The sequence below is a fragment of the Gymnoscopelus microlampas genome (assembly GCF_963454915.1).
Source record: "Gymnoscopelus microlampas genome assembly, chromosome: 3".
Taxonomy (NCBI): domain Eukaryota; kingdom Metazoa; phylum Chordata; class Actinopteri; order Myctophiformes; family Myctophidae; genus Gymnoscopelus; species Gymnoscopelus microlampas.
The window spans coordinates 57,425,808-57,443,326 of record NC_139940.1 but is presented as its reverse complement, the minus strand read 5'-3'; the positions used below and the strand labels follow the sequence as shown (position 1 = coordinate 57,443,326).

Below are 17,519 nucleotides of genomic sequence, written 5' to 3'. Positions count from 1 at the left end.
ACTAATTAAGGCTCCGTTCCATTTAGTGTAGCACAGTGGTTGTCTTATTTTCAAGGACCCCCATAACTCTGAGAGTGTACAAATGGAACCAAATGGACCCTTACAGGTCCATTTGGTTCCATTTGTACACTCTCAGAGTTACACACCCACCATAAGGGGTGTTTCTAGTGAGCCAACATGCACAATATCAGCACCCTGACCAGAATGGAACAGAGCCTTCATTAGTGTCATTGGTAACACCTGTGAAGGAAGTAAGAAGAGGCCCAATTTCTTTCCAATATGGCTGTTGTGCATAGAGCCTATTCTGCTCAGGGAGGATGTCACTGTTGATGTAGATTTATGTTCTGGTCCTGCCCTGGTGGTGCAGGGTGGATACCGACCTCTTAATTTTAGTGGTTGAAGGGAGTAAAGAACTGGTTCAATGTCACTGTCCTTACCCCCGTCCACATGTCCCACTCGCTTGGCAACTCTGATACCCCTCCACTCCCCCATGCTTCTCTGTAAGCCTGAGTGTTTCCAGATTTAAATTCTGAATTCAGGGTTCGTCCCAGTGGGATGGCAACGGCAAAGGTGAGAAAGACACAAATGAAAATGCCGGAGGCAAAACAGGTACAGTTCTATAGGATGTAATAAATCAGACACAGGGCACAAGGCTAATGGGATAGTGAGACAGACCAGGATTATAACTAAACTTTATTGTCACAGGTTTACAGGTGAGTGACATAATTGGTCGTACAATCTCCGTCATTGCAGTTTCAAGAAAGGAGGGCAGAGATAGAGAAAGAAGGAAACATGTCCTTGATGGAGGGGAGCTCACCTCCAATGATGGGCTGGGCCGATGCTCTGTAGTGTTTTCCGGTCAAGGACGGTGCAGTTCCCATACCAGGCGGTGATGCAGCCCGCCAGGCGGATGCTCTCGATGGAGCATGTTGTTGAACAACATGAGGATGTGGGGACTCGCACATCATTTATTCAGGTGACAGAGACAGTACAGGTGCTGCTCAGACATTTTCACTGGGGTGTGTGGCAGAGGTGGGACCAAGTCCCTATGTTGCAAGTCCAAGTCGAGTCTCAAGTCTTTGCTCTCAAGTCCCGAGTCAAGCCCAAGTCAACACAGCCAAGTCCCAAGTCAAGTCCAAGTCCTCAGCTTTTTGTTTCGAGTCCCACACAAGTCCTTGGCATTTTGGTTCGAGTCCCACACAAGTCCTAACCTTTTGTTTCAAGTCCCAAACAAGTCCTAACCTTTTGTTTCGAGTCCCAAACAAGTCCTAACTTTTTGTTTCGAGTCCCAAACAAGTCGAAATGTTAATTCTAGATATGTAAAGATTTACATAAATCATGAGCATTTTTCACAATTTGCATTTGTTTTAAAACATGGGTTCTTCCAGGCCAACAGAACGCAGATACTGTACTTTTAATTTCCTCCTTGAGGACAGGGTTCAAAAGGGCCCTTTTTAATGAATATAATGTAATTACAATATGTATGGTAGAGTATGTTACTACAATATAACTTATACAATGAGGGTGGTTGTATTTTGTCTCCCTGCTCTTCTATTGAGACATTTAGATAATGTCAAAGGCCATGTCTCACCTAGACACAGGATCTGACACAAATTCAGTGTATCCTCTGATCAAGCAGGCAGGCTCTATTATCACGATTGTGAAATTTCAGCACTTGCACTGGATACCGCGTTCAAATTCGGGGCAGAAGAGGAAATGTATATAGCGCTGAAGTGGTCAATGTATGTTTTGTATTAATAACCAAAATCTACAAAGTAATTGGTACCTAAAGTTTTCAAATAATTGTAGTGGAGTAAAAGTAGGCTAATATCTGCCTCTCATATGTAGTTGAGTAGAAGTAGGTAGCTGATATATTGCACTTTTACCTTAGCGCTAGGTTTACTCTTGGTTGCTTGTTTTTGCAGAAAATGCACTTAAGACTTCTGGTGATTAGTAGTTTCGTTCCCTACCTATGTTGAATGCACTTACTGTAAGTCGCTTTGGATAAAAGCGTCTGCTAAATAATGTAGAAGTAAAAGTACTGAAAATTGCAAATACTTCAGTAAAGTAAAAAATAAGTCAAAATTGTACTTAGGTAAAGTACTTGAATAAATGTACTTAGTTACTTTCCACCACTGGTTATAGTTTGCGCTTAGCACGCAGTAATGTTAATGTGAATAGGTCTTGCCTTGCATACTGCTTTTCTCGTCTTGTCTACACCTTGTAATCTTTAAAACGGAAAGCTATAACTGCTGGAGTTGACATTTTATTCCACCTGGCTTCAGTTCACGGCAGGAGTGAAGCCGGTGTGTTGTTTGTTTGGTAACGTGCAACATGTGGGCCAGTGTTGCCAAATTTTGTCCAAAGGTTAGGGTAAATAAGCAGCTTTGGCAACACTACACTAGGTGTCACTGACGGCCGGGATTTCTGACTAATAACATTATAGTTGATGCACACTTTTTAAACATTTTTGGCTTGCTTAAGTGACTTGAAAGTGACTTGAAAGTGACTTGAAAAGACTTGAATTTTCAAGTCAAGAGGGCTCAAGTCAAGTCAAGTCTCAAGTCTTTAGCGTTCAAGTCAAGTCAAGTCTCAAGTCTTTGGCATTCAAGTCCCAAGCAAGTCCAAGTCTATTTTTGATTTGGTCAAGCAAGTCTAAAGTCATCAAAATCGGGACTTCAAGTCAAGTCGAGTCTCGAGTCTCGAGTCCAAGTCCCCACCTCTGGTGTGTGGTGTGTATGTGTCACACTCCGCCCCTCAGCCTTTGGACCTTGAATGCCCTTATATGGTTTTGGACTCTTTAGGGCTGTTCTCTAGACCTGTTTGGGGCCTCTATTCTGTTGTAGTGTTCCAATTGTATTTCTGTTACGTTGCTGCTGCCTTTGCCATGGTCTTGTATATCTTATTTTGTAGTATTGTTTCCTGTCTGCCTTGTTTGCTGTTTCCTGTCTTGTCTCACCTCCCTGTAATTATTGTAACCCTAGTCACCTGTGCCCGTTGCCTGTTAGCTTATCCTTTGTTGATTTGTCTGTTGAGTTCACCTGCGTCCTGTTAATCCCCTGTCTATTTAATCCCTGTGTTTGCAATGCATTCCTGTCGGTCCGTGGACCATTGTTTAGGAGAGTCTGTGTTTAGCAGTCAGCCATTCTGAAGTTGCAATACTTACCTACCTCTGTTAACCAGCCTGTTCGGCTTGATACATACGTCAAGTTTATCCTGGATTCCTACTCGTCTGCTTTTGGGTGCCTCTCGTCACTCATTCCTGACAGTATGGCCCATTTGAGGTCACTGACCCTCTCCGCTGCCACGCCGTCGATGAAGATAGGGGGGCGTGCTTTCTCCTAGGCCTCCTGTAGTTCGCCATCAGCTCCCTGGTCTTGTTGAAGACGACAGCAAGGCTGTTCTCCCGGCACAAAAGTGTCAGCGATCCGCCCCCTGTCCCTGTTGGCAGCATCATCGTCGTCGCCGTCCACAATCTAGCCCATCGCTGTCGCGTCGTCAGCATACGTGATGATGACATTGGAGCTGTGCATGGCCATGCAGTTGTGTGTGAGAGGACTCAGCAAGCATGCAGCCCCAATTTGCTCCTATTAGTGTTGATTTTGACAGCAAATTTTGATTGAGTTTTAGTCATAGTCTTTTGAATAAAGTTCCATTTAGTTTGTGTCATAAAAATAGTCATCTGAAATGTTTTAGTTTTTGTCTAGTTTTAGTCGACCAACTATCATAAGATTATTGTCGACTAAATCTACAGTTGATTTAGTTGACTAAAATCTATTTTGGCGGCGCCTTGATGGTGACGTAATGGCTGATTTTACACTTGGTTGCATGCTGAAAATAGCCAATCTACGACACGTTGTGAGCTTGTAGATTGGCTATTTTCAGAGCGCAACACCTGAGCACAACCAAACATAAAATTACCTGTCTTTTAGTTCTACAGGATCTCTTCTCCTCTAGTCCCTCACTAATATTTTAGTCTAGTTTTTATTTGTTGACGAAATTGTCAATGTGTTTGTTATAGTTTTAGTCATCATAGCTTAGTTTTTATTTAGTTTTCATCTGTGAAAAAAGGTAGTCGTCATAGTTTTAGTCGACAAAATCAACACTGGCTCCTATATGCTGAGGGTTAGAGGGTCTGACGTGATGTTTCCCGTTCTACATTAACCACGTTAGCCCTATTTTATACATAGGCTACTTGAAAATAGCTGATCTACAAGCTCACAACACGTCGCGATGCGACGCGTTGTGAGCTTGTAGATCTGCTATTTTCAGACATTTTTGTTAATTGAACCCCAGTAGTGTGCAAATGGAACCTAATGGACCTTTCATTCATGACGTTCGAGAACCAGTGCAATAGGCTCTATTCACAGCAGCCATATTATGAAGACATTCACAGGTGTTACCAATGATACTAATGAAGGCTCTGTTCCATTCTGGTCAAACAGAGTCAGGGTGCTGATATTGTGCATGTTGGCTCACTGGAAACACTCTGCTACACCAGTGGGTCTACAGTTGGGGTCCAGGGACCCTCATGGGGGCCCATTACGGGTGTGTAACTCTGAGAGTGTACAAATGGAACCAAATGGACCCGTAATCCATGGAATCCATTTGGTTCCATTTGTACACTCTCAGAGTTATGGGGGTCGTGGAAACCACTGTGCTACACTAAATGGAACAGAGCCTTCATTAGTATCATTGGTAACACCTGTGAAGGAAGTGATAATATGGCTGCTGTGCATAGAGCCAATTACAAGCGGAGAAACCCAAAATAAGGAAACAGGAAGACATCCAAACCACCGGTATAGGCAAGCAGAAGCCAGTTACTGACGTAAGAGCCAGTGCCAGCAGCACACAGAACATGAAATGCAGAACCCTGAAACAGGACGCAGGCAAATGGAAACACGGGTAACAGAATCTAGAAAGTCCACACATGATCCACAATGAGTCATACTGTAGCTAACAACCTGGCAGCCAGCTAGAGGATGTGAGCTGGCATAAATACAGAGGCCTTAATGAGGGAGCCAGCCGCAGGTGTGCAGGAATGCAGAAGTGGACGGAAGTGATTGTCGACCAATCGCATCCGAACGGGTTGAGGAAGCGACTTCCAACCTGTGGAAAGGAGTGGAATTGATCGGATAGATCGGCTATTTTGAAATAGCCTATGTGTTAGGCGTATTAGTCCAAGTCGCTTCTTTTGGGCTTGTTTTCGTAGACCTGGCCGCTTGTTTCTCTCGCAAAATCTGGCAACGCTGCAGCCATTATGACTGCCGTAAACTTCTTCAGGAGGTAAAAAGGTGAACAGTGCTACACCAGCATGTTGCTCATGTAAATACACACTCCTCTAGCCTACTCTTGCTGGAGTAAATCCTCTGATCCGCTCTGTAGACAGAGAGGTCTGCTAATAGTTCTCTGCAGTGTCTCTGTATTTCTCCATGAATTTAATGACTCCCTTAATCTGAGACAACACCACACCCTGACTGAGTCTTACTCAGTGTTAACAGCAAACAGAATGTCATACTAGTCTTGTACCATTATGGCCATAGCAAGAATCAATGAACCCATTAAGACCTGAGGCCGATTCTAAAAATGCCCTAGTTCTCAAACGTTTTTGTGCCGAGGTCCCCCATAGTCATATGTATTTGGCCACGGACCCAAACACTTTCAAGATTAAAAAAAAAACATCTAAAATAGCACAATGTACAAGCTCGCAGCGTGGCATGAAGTGATGTGCTGCTCTCTCTCTCTCTCTCTCTCTCTTTGAAGTGTGTGTGTGTGTGTGTGTGTGTGTGTGTGTGTGTGTGTGTGTGTGTGTGTGTGTGTGTGTGTGTGTGTGCCTGAGCGTGATTATTTTCCTCTCAGTGTGATGCTCCGTACATTACCGAAATCAATCTGCAGTTCAATAGTTGTACCTCAATTAATTTAATATTATGCAGAACAGGAAAACGTGTGAACGGCCCTGATAAGGAAGAATGAGTCTGTGGCTGAACCTGCACCTCATGTTCACTGCCTCAGTGGTACTCAAAGTGGGACCTTGGGGGGGTTCCAGGCGGGCCACCCAGCACAATGTGTTAATACAGCTTCAAAATCAGTTGAACCACTTTAACCCTATTGGAAAATAGCGGATTTACAAGGCCTGTGTGAACATATTTGGTCCATTGATTGATGTATTGATTGATTGATTGATTGATTGATTGATTGATTGATTGATTGATTGATTGATTGATTGAATACTTTATCAACATGATTATTAACAGTACAGGTAGTACAGTCAAAGGTTATACTCAAAGTATAACACAACAAGACCCAGGGGCTTGTTTCCATTGTGGTCCATTGTACTCAATTAATCAGTATTAAATACAATACAAAGCCTATCGGAATAAAGCTCAGTAGAATCATAAGGTATATTTACAGAGAAAGGAGGGGTGGGGGCAGATGATTCTACTATCAAGGTGTTCAAGGAGTTAAACTATGTTCACTTGTATTTTGAGGACATGCATTATTTTAGTGTTGAGTTTTGGTAGGGATTCGAGAACCTTTACGTCCTTTGGGGGGTCCACTCATAATTTCGACATCCCATTATTCCGAAAATTAGGTTAGTGTGAGGTTAGGGATTGGGTTAGTTATAATGGGGCCAGTTGGAATAATAACATGGCACCGTCTTTTGGTAGGTCAGTCCACATGTTGGTGCCAGCATAGTAGATTTCTTTACCCATGTTTGAGCCTAATTTTGGGGCGAACCAGGTCAGATGATCTCCTTCTGGCGTTATGCCCATGGACATCACTCACTCTAAAGAAGTAGTTTGACAGGTAACTATATATATATTAGGGCTGGGACTCGATTAAAAAAATTAATCTAATTAATTCAAGGCTTTGTAATTAATTAATCTAAATTAATCGCATGTTTAATCGCATATCAATATTTGACCTGAGAAGCAATTTCTTTTCAGTTAGACAGTCAGATTTTGGTATATGAGTGAGTCAATGAGTGAATACATAAGTTTAAGCAACAAAAAATAGTTCTGCACACAACCGTGTTTTTATCCACGCTTCCATCAGAGAGTTTTTTAAATCTTAATGTCCCATCCACTGGGCCAAGCAAAGCAGTCTGATCGGCTTCTTGTCCCATTGTGTGCACTGGGGTGTGTTGGCTGTTGGTTGGTGCACTGGTGTGATCGGTACGCCTGAAACTCGTCCAGTGAGAAAGGTTCCGTGGTGCATAAACTAAGCGCGATTAAAATGCGATTTATTTTTTTAATCGCGTTAATTTTCTGTAATTAATTAATCTAAATTAATCAGTTAAAGTCCCAGCCCTAATATATATATATATATATATATATATATATATATATATATATATATATATATATATATATATATATGGGTCATTTATATTGTTGACTATCTTGAATGTATTAATTAGTGCCATCTGTCATCATGGTATAATTGGGGTTCATGCAACATTGACTTTACTTTTAGCCCCTTTTCACAGATGTGTCTTAACAAGCTAAACACAGCTGCAGCTAATTAAATCAATAGTGGGCATGTTTGATTTAGGTGCAGTAGTTATCAAGCATTGAGAATACTGTCAGTCAGTGCATGTTCATTCGCATACCTAAAACAAATGGTCTCATTATTATTAATTTAATTGGCCGCAGCTGCGTTTACCCTGCTGTGAATAGGGGATATTGTCAGGTTTTGCAGAACCATGACCGTTTAGGGGCTCCATACAATACATGCACCTAAACTAAATAAAGTTGACAAGCAACTAATATTGTGATTAATAACCAACACAGGGTGAATGACGGTGTGGCTTCCATATGGATCTCAGACTTTATGACCAGGCTATGACTTCAACACTATGATGTCAGTCATCTATTACCAGTGGTGTAAAGTAAATGAGTACATTTAGTCAAGTAATGTACTTAAGTACAATGTTGAGGTACTTTTACTTTACTAGAGTGTTTCCAATTGTCTTTACTTTTACTTTTACTCCACTACAATTATTTGAAAAATTTAAGTTACTTGTTACTTTGCAGATATAAATGATTACATTATAAAACATACATTAACCACTTTAGCCCTATTTTATACCTAGGCTATATGAAAATAGCCGATCTACAAGCTCAGAACACAGCTATTTTCAAAGTACTTTTAGCACTCTTACTTTTGGTACTTTAAGTACATTTTCATACCAATGCTTTTGTACTTTTGCTCAAGTACATTTCCAGACTTTTACTTGTAACAGAGTACTTCTACATTGCAGTATTGATACTTGTACTTAAGTAAAATATGAGTACTTTTTCCACCACTGTCTATTACGTACAGTACCATGCCATCAGTCATCAACATTATGTAGGCCATTTTTTTTTAAAGAAGAACGTTTTAACTGTTATGTTTCAAAAAGTTTAAATCACATAACAAATATTTGGGGAAGGCACTTTCTTGGCCTACTGGCAGCACTAAACAGTTGATCAGTCAGGTGGTTTGCGAGCTTAGTCCCCCCTCCCCCCCTCCTCCCCACACACACTCTCACGCATACATGCACACACATCTACATGGCTTGGCCCCTGACAGTGGCATGCCGTAAAAAAAAAGCCCCATTTAAAAACTGATGATGGTAGCAGAACGCTACAGGGTTGAAAAGCAAGCCCTCTCGGTAAAGGATCTGCCCATTAGCGCAGCGCGGGGCGGAAGGTTGTGATAATTAGGTCATTAGCGCCGCGGCGCGTCGTTCTGTTTACCTCGGATCAGAGCACCTGGGGGGCAGAGGTTATGATAATTAGATAATTAGGTGTCGAAGCCGCGTCTTTCTGTTTACCTCAGCGCACCTCGGGGCTTGACCCCATCTGTTCAACTGTCTTCTTCTTCGTCCTCGTCTTACTGACATCAGCTCGTCTCGTCTTTCGCCGGCTTGTTCACACAGCTCTGCTCCGTCCAAATGGGTTTGTTTTTCGCCGCCGGTAGGCCCGAAGGTGCCGGGGCCGGAGATGATGTTTTCGCACCCCCCCCCCCCCCCCCCCCCCCTGCATGTGTCTGGCTTATCTCACAAACTACAAGACTGATAGATCATAAGTTGTGTTGATACATTCATGCTTTTTGGGGGTTGGCACAATGCCACACACCATCCCTGCCATGTCACATTTTGCCTCTTATACAGCCCCGAGTAGACCAAAGGGCCGGGCAGGGGTGTGCGCTCCGCAGTGCGCCCCTTTCTTGTTTTAAATGTATCTGCAGCCAGAGATTGATTGATTGATTGATTGTTTGATTTAAAGGTAGGGTAAGTGATTTACTTTGGTTAAAAAAAAGTGTTAAATAGCTCTATATTCTGATAGTACTCATTGCTCTATATTCTGATAGTACTCATTGCCCTATATTCTGATAGTACTCATTGCTATAGAGCAGTGGTTTTCAACCTTTTTCATGCCAAGGACCCCTAAATTGATATACATTTGGCCGCGGACCCCCATTTGAAAATGTTTTGTGCCAGGGACCCCCAGAAGCAAAGATATCAGTTAGTTTTTCGCTTTAGAAAATATAAATATTCAAAGATATGCACACTTTTTCAAGGATTTTCAAACCCTAACCCTAACCCTTTTTGAATAGCCAAAGCTAAGTGGTTAAAAATGATATTAACTAATTTCGCTGGGGACGCCCTGGTACTCCCTCAAGGACCACTGGTGGTCCCCGGATCACTGGTTGAAAACCACTGCTATAGAGTGTTTGTCAGTAACAGGAGTCTCCCATGTCTCTCCAGCTCTTTATTAAACAGAAAATGCATTTTCAGTGCTCTCTCCTGATTGGCTTACATTTTGTCACCTACCTGAAAATGTGTTTACTAAAGAGCTGGAGAGACCCCTGTGACCGAACAAACGCTGCAATGATTACTATCAGAATATAGTACTTTATACTCTTAACACGTTTGTTAACAGTACAGGTCGTATAGAGTCAAAGGTTTTGCTAATTGGATAACACAAAAATGCGTTCTATGTGTTCATTTGAGAGTATCAAAATGTACCCACACTCTGGATCTGTCTGTAGAACATTTGAACCAATGGGAAATTGCTCCTTGGCGATACTGAATGTTCAACACAATTTCCTGTAGAAATCTAGCAATAAATGCCCTTCTTAAGCCCTACCAAATATGTCTAACTGCAATGAACCCACTAAGACCTGGAACGCATCTGTGTCACTTTAGATGTCTTTGGCTGCTCATAGCGCGGCACCGAGTGCCGCGCTATGAGCTTGTAGATCTGCTATTTTTGAAAAATCTTGAAAATTTTTTTTTGGATTTTATTTAAAAAACTGTTCGGATTTAGAAAACATTTTAAGGAATTGCCTCAGGTCTTAATGGGTTAATGCATGTTACTAATGTCCTATCTTGTCACTTTCATTTTGTTCCTATTCTTGCCTGGGATGCTCTGGCATGGTTGGGTCCTAAGACGTTACTATTTGTCTTCCTCATTGAACAATGGCAAATTGTGTTCTGCAAGATATTGAACGTCTGCAACAATACAGGTTAACACGGCCTGCTAATGCTCTCTCTCTCTCTCTCTCTCTCTCTCCCCCCCCCCCCCCCTCCCCCCAGACATGGAGTCGGCCATCCAGACACTGGTGAGTGTGTATGTGAAAGCCTCCAAGGGGAAAGACGGTCTGGGAAGGAAGGACTTCAACAAGCTGGTGAAAACGCAGTTTGGCAACATCATGGCTGTAAGACCCATTGTTTAACCTTAGTCTGTCTGCTTGTCTGTCTGTCTGCCTGCCTGTCTGTCTGTCCGTCTGTCTGTCTGTCTGTCCGTCCGTCTGTCCCCCCCCCCCCCCCCCCTTGTTGATGCATGTGTGAGTGTGATAGTACCTTAAGGAGGAACACGGCGTTCTGCCACAGAGTGACACCTGAGCTGTCTGAGTTCCACCTCAGACACAAATCATCCACAGACAGCAGCTCTCTGGCACAGTGTCCTGAACTAGACGAATGGCCAGGAGAAATGCAAGTCTCATGCCTGATTTATACTCGGCTGCACATCATCAATAGTCGATCCACAAGCTCTCAATGCATTGCAGGGCCGCTTTAAGAGCCAGGTTCATACAGCTCATAACTGTAACGTTGGACATGGCTCCAGAGATTCAACAGAATGAGTTTTCCCTCAGTTTCATTTATTTCCTTTTTTTCTTTCTTTTTTTTTTTTGAAATCCCAATGTCCCTTTGACTAGTCGAGGTGCTACAGCATCAGCAGTCACACTGGATGGAAAGGGGGTAATGTTTAGTGTGCGTGCGTGCGAAGAGATCCAGTAGAACTAAGACAAGTCATCATGGGTGCGTGCGGGTGTCACAGACCAAAAATAGCTGATCTACAAGATCGGCTGTTGTAGATCGGCTATTTTTGGCATGCAGCCAATTGAAAATCATTTTGATGCCAGCACGGCCCGGCAAAAATGTGGTGATGCGGTCTGGAACGAGGCAGAACCGAGTTCCGCAAGCCTCACTGAAGTGCCAATCATCACGATAAAGCCACCCTCGAGTGTAATATTGTGATTATACAACAGTTACCATCAAAATAAAACATATACAAATGTATTCATATTGCGGGGCATTTCGCAACAACCTTTAAGGGAGTGTTATCTCTCTGTTAGACCCCATTTATGAGTCCTTGTTTACACAGCCAGTTAAGACCTAAGATTGAGATGGCTGTGCGCTACACAACTTTTCCCAAACTGAACACACAGAGAAACAAAACTCATTCAATTGTTTCAATTCAATGTATTTTTAATGACAGATTTAGCTACTACGTCTGCAAACTTCCCATGCAAATTGCTAGCCTATAGTAGCTTAGCCGGCTCTGCTCTGCAGAGACTCCTCTGATCAGCACAGCTGATGTTTATAATGTTGATAAGGTGTGCTGTCATGCTTGTTTGAGCAAGGGTAGAGAGGGCCTATTTCAATCAATCAGATTGCTTGGTCGGAACTACCTGTTGTATAATATAGACATTGGTGTAAAGTAACTAAGTACATTTGCTCAAGTACTGTACTTAAGTACAATTTTGAGGTACTTTTACTTTACTGGAGTATTTCCAATTGTCCATTCTTCTACTTCTACTCCACTACATCTCAGAGGCAAATATTATACTTTTACTCCAACAAAAACTTTAGTTACTAGTTACTAGTTACTTTGAAGATATATATTATTACGTTATCCACTTTAGCCCTATTTTATACCTAGGCTATTTTCAATCATTTTAGTACTTTTACTTTTGGTACTTTAAGTACATTTTGATACCAATACTTTTGTACTTTTACTCAAGTAAATTTTCAATTCCGGACTTTTACTTGTAACAGAGTACTTCTACATTGCAGTCTGGATACTTTTACTTAAGTAAAACATTTGAGTACTTTTTCCACCACTGAACAAAGAATACTGTTTAAATTTCATGCTCACCAAGCCTCATCAACATCTAATGGGACTAGTTATTTATGGAGGCGAGGCAGTGAGTGAGTGCAGTTGGAGACAGTGTCAGTAGCATTGGCCACATCCATGGAGTACATGGTGAGTGAGTGAGTGCGGGTGGTGACAGTTAGCCCTGGCGCGGTACATGTGGTGTGACACCCTGTACAAACATGACACTTTGTTCTGCGGTGGATCTTCCCTCTGCCTGCCAAGTCAAGTTCAAGAGCTCGGTTCAAGAGCTCGGTTCAAGAGCTCGGTTCAAGTTCAAGAGCTTTGCATGTCGGAGTCGAGACATGTGTGAGTGTCTCTTTCTCTCTCTCTCTCTCTCTCTCTCTCTCTCTCTCTCTCTCTCTCTCTCTCACTGGGCCCTATCTTGCTTCATCCCTTAGGTTAACTCTTTGACTGCCACGAAATAACACATCGTTTGCCACGCCGCAAAACGATGTGTGGGGGGGGGGGGGGGGAATGTCTGGATGCGGTAATATGTTGCATAGTTGTCGCCAGTTGTGGCTTGTTTTTGTCAAACAAGAATTCATTGGATAACATATCCAATGTGAGAGTGTGTGTGAAATATATCAATAATATCAACCAATAGCTCATACTTAATATCAACAACGTTTTAGAAACAGGGACAAAACACAACCACCAGTCTTTACAAGCACCTTCACAGAAAAACAAGGGCAATGTCGCTTACAATAAGCAGACATGGCAACCAATCATGACGCAGAGCCTTTTTTACCAAACGCACCCCCTTCCCACAGCCACGCCCCCACCATATACAGTATATATATATATGAACAGAAGTGCACGCCCACAATTCAGTCTAAACACATCCCACAAATGGACAGTGTGTTTCTTAGAGAGTGTTACGAACACTCTCAAAACGAATAAACAGGAAGTAAAGGAGCAGTTTTTTTTTTTAATGACTTCATGTCCTGGTCTATCCTTTTCTGACAGGTGAGGCATCATTCATAGGTAGCGAACAGCACCATCTGGTGGAAAACCACTGAAAGCACAAATCTCTGCAAACTCGTCTTAGCAGAATCTGACGAGAAATCTTGTCGGTGACAGGCAAAGAGTTAATGTTATTAGGCATGTTTTTTATTATTTTGAAAAGTTCACAACCCGTCTAAAAATGTTTTTAGATGTTGTTGAAACATAGCCTAATAGGCCCTATGCACAGCAGCCATATTGTAAGACATTCACAGGTGTTATCAATGATACTAATGAAGGCTCTGTTCCATTCTGGTCAAACAGAGTCAGGGTGCTGATATTGTGCATGTTGGCTCACTGGAAACACTCCAAAATGGCCCTTTACGGGTGTGTAACTCTGAGTGTACAAATGGAACCAAATGGTTCCATTTGTACACTCTCAGAGTTATGGGGGTCGTGGAAATCTGAAATAAAAAAAATCTGAGAACTATACTGTGCTACACTAAATGGAGCCTTCATTAGTATCACTGGTAACACCTGTGAAGGAAGTGATAATATGGCTGCTGTGCATAGAGCCTGTATAAGCAATAAGGTGGAGATCCCTCTCTCCTTGTTGAAATCACAAGAGGTGGGCCAAAAAGCTGAATACTGTGACATAAGTACATCTAGACGGATTTCTTGTTCACCAACATTGAGACTGCACACGCAGGTGCCTGTTTCATGTAATCTATTCCCAACAGATCCCCAAACCTATTGTTTTGGGGATCACTCTGGGGAGCACTGGTCATTCAACCTCCTCCATGTGACTTTCAGTGTCAGTGAGTTCCTACATTGATTCCCATGTGTCCCGCGGGAATCAATGTAAATCTTGCAGGAGCGGGCATTTCATTTTCACCATCCCACATTAAACCAGATATAGCACCCCTGAAGCATGTGTAGTCATGATTTACTTTAGCTTGATTTGAGCACATACAGTATATGTATGTGCATATTGCATCTATTTCATAGGGGCGGCAGTGGCTCAGGGGTAGAGTTGCCGGTAGAACGGCCGGATGGGAACTGCAAGATTCCCAGTTCGATCCTGGGCGATCCCCCAGAGTGTCGAAGTGTCCTTGAGCAAGACGCTGAACCCCTAATTGCTCCCGATGAGCAGGTTGGTGCCTTGCATGGCTTCCTCTGCCATCGTTGTGTGAATGGGTGAATGTAATGCACAATCTATGTAAAGCGCTTTGGATAAAAGTGCTACATAAATGCACCGTTTACCATTTAATAACCTACTGCCAAACAGCACTTATACAAATCCGTTGGCCATACTTATAAGCCCATGCTAAGCCCTCAGGGTCTCTGTCCATGGTGCTGAAATGGCCATCTCTCTCTCTCTCTCTCTCTCTCTCTCTCTCTCTCTCTCTCTCTCTCTCTCTCTCTCTCTCTCTCTCTCTCTCTCTATATATATATATATATATTTCTTGCACATGCATTCCTTTCCTCAGTCTGTTTCTTCTGTTTGTAAAGTTTTTGGGCCCCCAATGAATAGGTCCAATCCTGCTAGGGCTCATGGTTAAAACAAAATGACTGGCGGAAAATGACATTAACTGCTCTTCCCTTCTCTGTCTGTCTGTCTGTCTGTCTGTCTGTCTGTCTGTCTGTCTGTCTGTCTGTCTGTCTGTCCGTCTGTCCGTCTGTCCGCCTGTATGTCCGCCTGTCTGTCCGTGTCAGGACACAAATAACTCTTCGGCAGTTAACGAGATGAGGCATGGATTGGACGAGGACAGCGATGGGAAGGTCAGCTTCGCGGAATACCTCAACCTGGTTGGTTCCCTGGCCAACTCAATGAGCCAGGTCAGCAGTGGAGCGAACCCCGCTGCTTCCTAGACCGCCTCCTCTCTCAGCATGGCCACCATGCACGTGCCAAGATGGATCCTATTATCACTGTCCAGCACAAACCTTGAATAGGCTCTATGCACAGCAGCCATATTGGAAAGAAATTGGGCCTCTTCTTATTTCCTTCACAGGTGTTACCAATGATACTAATGAGCTAATGCTGATATTGTGCATGTTGGCTCACTAGAAACACTCCATTTTGGTTCCCAAATGGCCCCTTATGGTGGGTGTCTAACTCTGAGAGTGTACAAATGGAACCAAATGGACCCGTAAGTGTCCATTTGGTTCCATTTGTACACTCTCAGAGTTATGGGGGTCCTTGAAAATAAGACAACCACTATGCCACACTAAATGGAACAGAGCCTTAATTACTATCATTGGTAACACGTGCGAAGGAAGTAAGGAAGGGGCCCAATTCATTCCCAATATGGGTGCTGTGCATAGAGCCTATCTAGTTGTGTAAAGTAATAAAATGCACATACTCACATACTGTACTTGTGTGCAATTTTGACATACTTTTGCTTTACTTGAGTATTTCCATTGTTTGATACTTTATACTCCACTACATCGCAGAGGCAAATAATATTGGACCTTTTACTCAACCACACGTGTTTGAAAATGTTAGTTAAAAGCATTGTTATTCTTATGTCTATTTGAAGAACAGCCAATCCACACGTTAGTATTTTTTACTTCAGTGCTGTATAAGTATATTTGATGCCAATACTTCTGTACTTTTACTGAAGTCAAATTTTGAATGCAGGCCTTGTAACAGAATGTTTTACATGTGGTATTAATACTTTTACTTGAGTAAAACAAATCTGAGTACTTCCACCTCTGCTTCTATCTCCATATTTCTTATGTTTTTTCCCCCCATGAATTAATTCCCTATGTTATACATAGTAAAAAAGTAGCAAAACATAGCCAATCTACATGAATGAATGAATTATTTTATTTAAGTGTCATGCCACCTCGTGGCCCATCCCTCATGGGATTATATGACACCTTTTCAGACAGTTACAATATTCACAAAAATATTTTCATATACTGGTTACCGGCATTGCTGATCATATACAACAATTACCAACCGAACAAAACAAAACAAAGCATAATATGAATTACATGTCTCCTACTGGCTGTACAATGCTCTTTTCCTCATATCCCAGGCTTTCTCCAGGTAGTTTGCCAGTTTAAATACATCTTTTTCAAATAAGCAGTTAATAAGTTGTGAGTCATTGATGTCCAACATATCAGCATAGTTAACATTCTTAAACAACTCTTCACGGACCCTACAATAAAAAGGACAATACAAAACGAAATGATACTCATTTTCCATTTCATTTAGATCACACATTTGGCAGATTCGATCTTCTTCATCCAACCCAACATATCGACCTGTTTCAATATAAAGTGGTAGTATACCTCCTCTAATCTGAGCACAGAGTGATCTTCTTTTCTTTGGTAGGTTAAATAAAACATCGTTTTCGGTGTAATAATCATGTTTAATTTGTCGATACACAATTTTTGGTTTACTCCAGATCTCTTCTGCCCAAGTACTGTATGTTTGACCTTATCAAAAATCTTCTCCTTTAGTGTTACAATATTAACTTGATCTGAGAAACACATCTTCAGCTCCATATACACAGAACATATTGTGTATGTCCTCTATCCAAGGTCCATTCTGTTGTTTGTCCCAGTTAAATACTTTCTTTGTTAATCTATTATCATTCATGTCAACTAATCTGTTCCACAACCTGGCGGTGCAGACCTTCCATCGGACCTCACGAGGTTCCCATCCCATATCTCCTGAGACAGCTGCCATTGGTGCATATTTATGTACACCCATGAAATATCGGAGGGCTCTGTTATGTACAGCTATACTCTTAGGGAATCTCCCATGACCCCATACCCCAGCCCCATAGTCTAGAACTGGGCAAACACAAGCCTGATAAAGTGTTGTATAGGTACGGAAACCAACATCTTTGAGTGCCTTGATTTGACCAATGACTCCTCCTAGTGCTCTGCCTGCAGACTCAGAGAGGACTGTGGAACCATGAACAAAATTCATATGCTCATCAACATAAAAACCTAAATATTTATAAGAGTTTACAAAATTAATCTTTTTCTCACCAAAATAAAACGGATAATTACTAATGGGAGTTAGAGAGCTTCTAAAATGTACCACATTTGTTTTCTTTTCATTTATGGACATTCTCCATTTTTTACACCACTCATTAGTGTGACATAGCATTTTTGTCTCCGCCAGGC

At 42.1% G+C, this 17,519-nt stretch overlaps 1 protein-coding gene across 2 annotated transcripts in view; it reads left to right on the top strand.

Moving 5' to 3' along the window:
- LOC311042492 (protein S100-A1) overlaps positions 1–16,085 on the top strand; it is a 27,184-nt gene extending 11,099 nt beyond the window's left edge. For both annotated transcript variants that reach the window (XM_084053257.1, XM_084053258.1), the window contains exons 2-3: positions 10,586–10,707; positions 15,090–16,085. In XM_084053257.1, coding sequence (XP_083909383.1) covers positions 10,588–10,707; positions 15,090–15,245 — 276 coding nt within the window. In that variant the 5' untranslated portion in view covers positions 10,586–10,587 and the 3' untranslated portion in view covers positions 15,246–16,085. The remainder of the gene's footprint in view (positions 1–10,585; positions 10,708–15,089) is intronic.
- Positions 16,086–17,519: the final 1,434 nt, after the last annotated feature.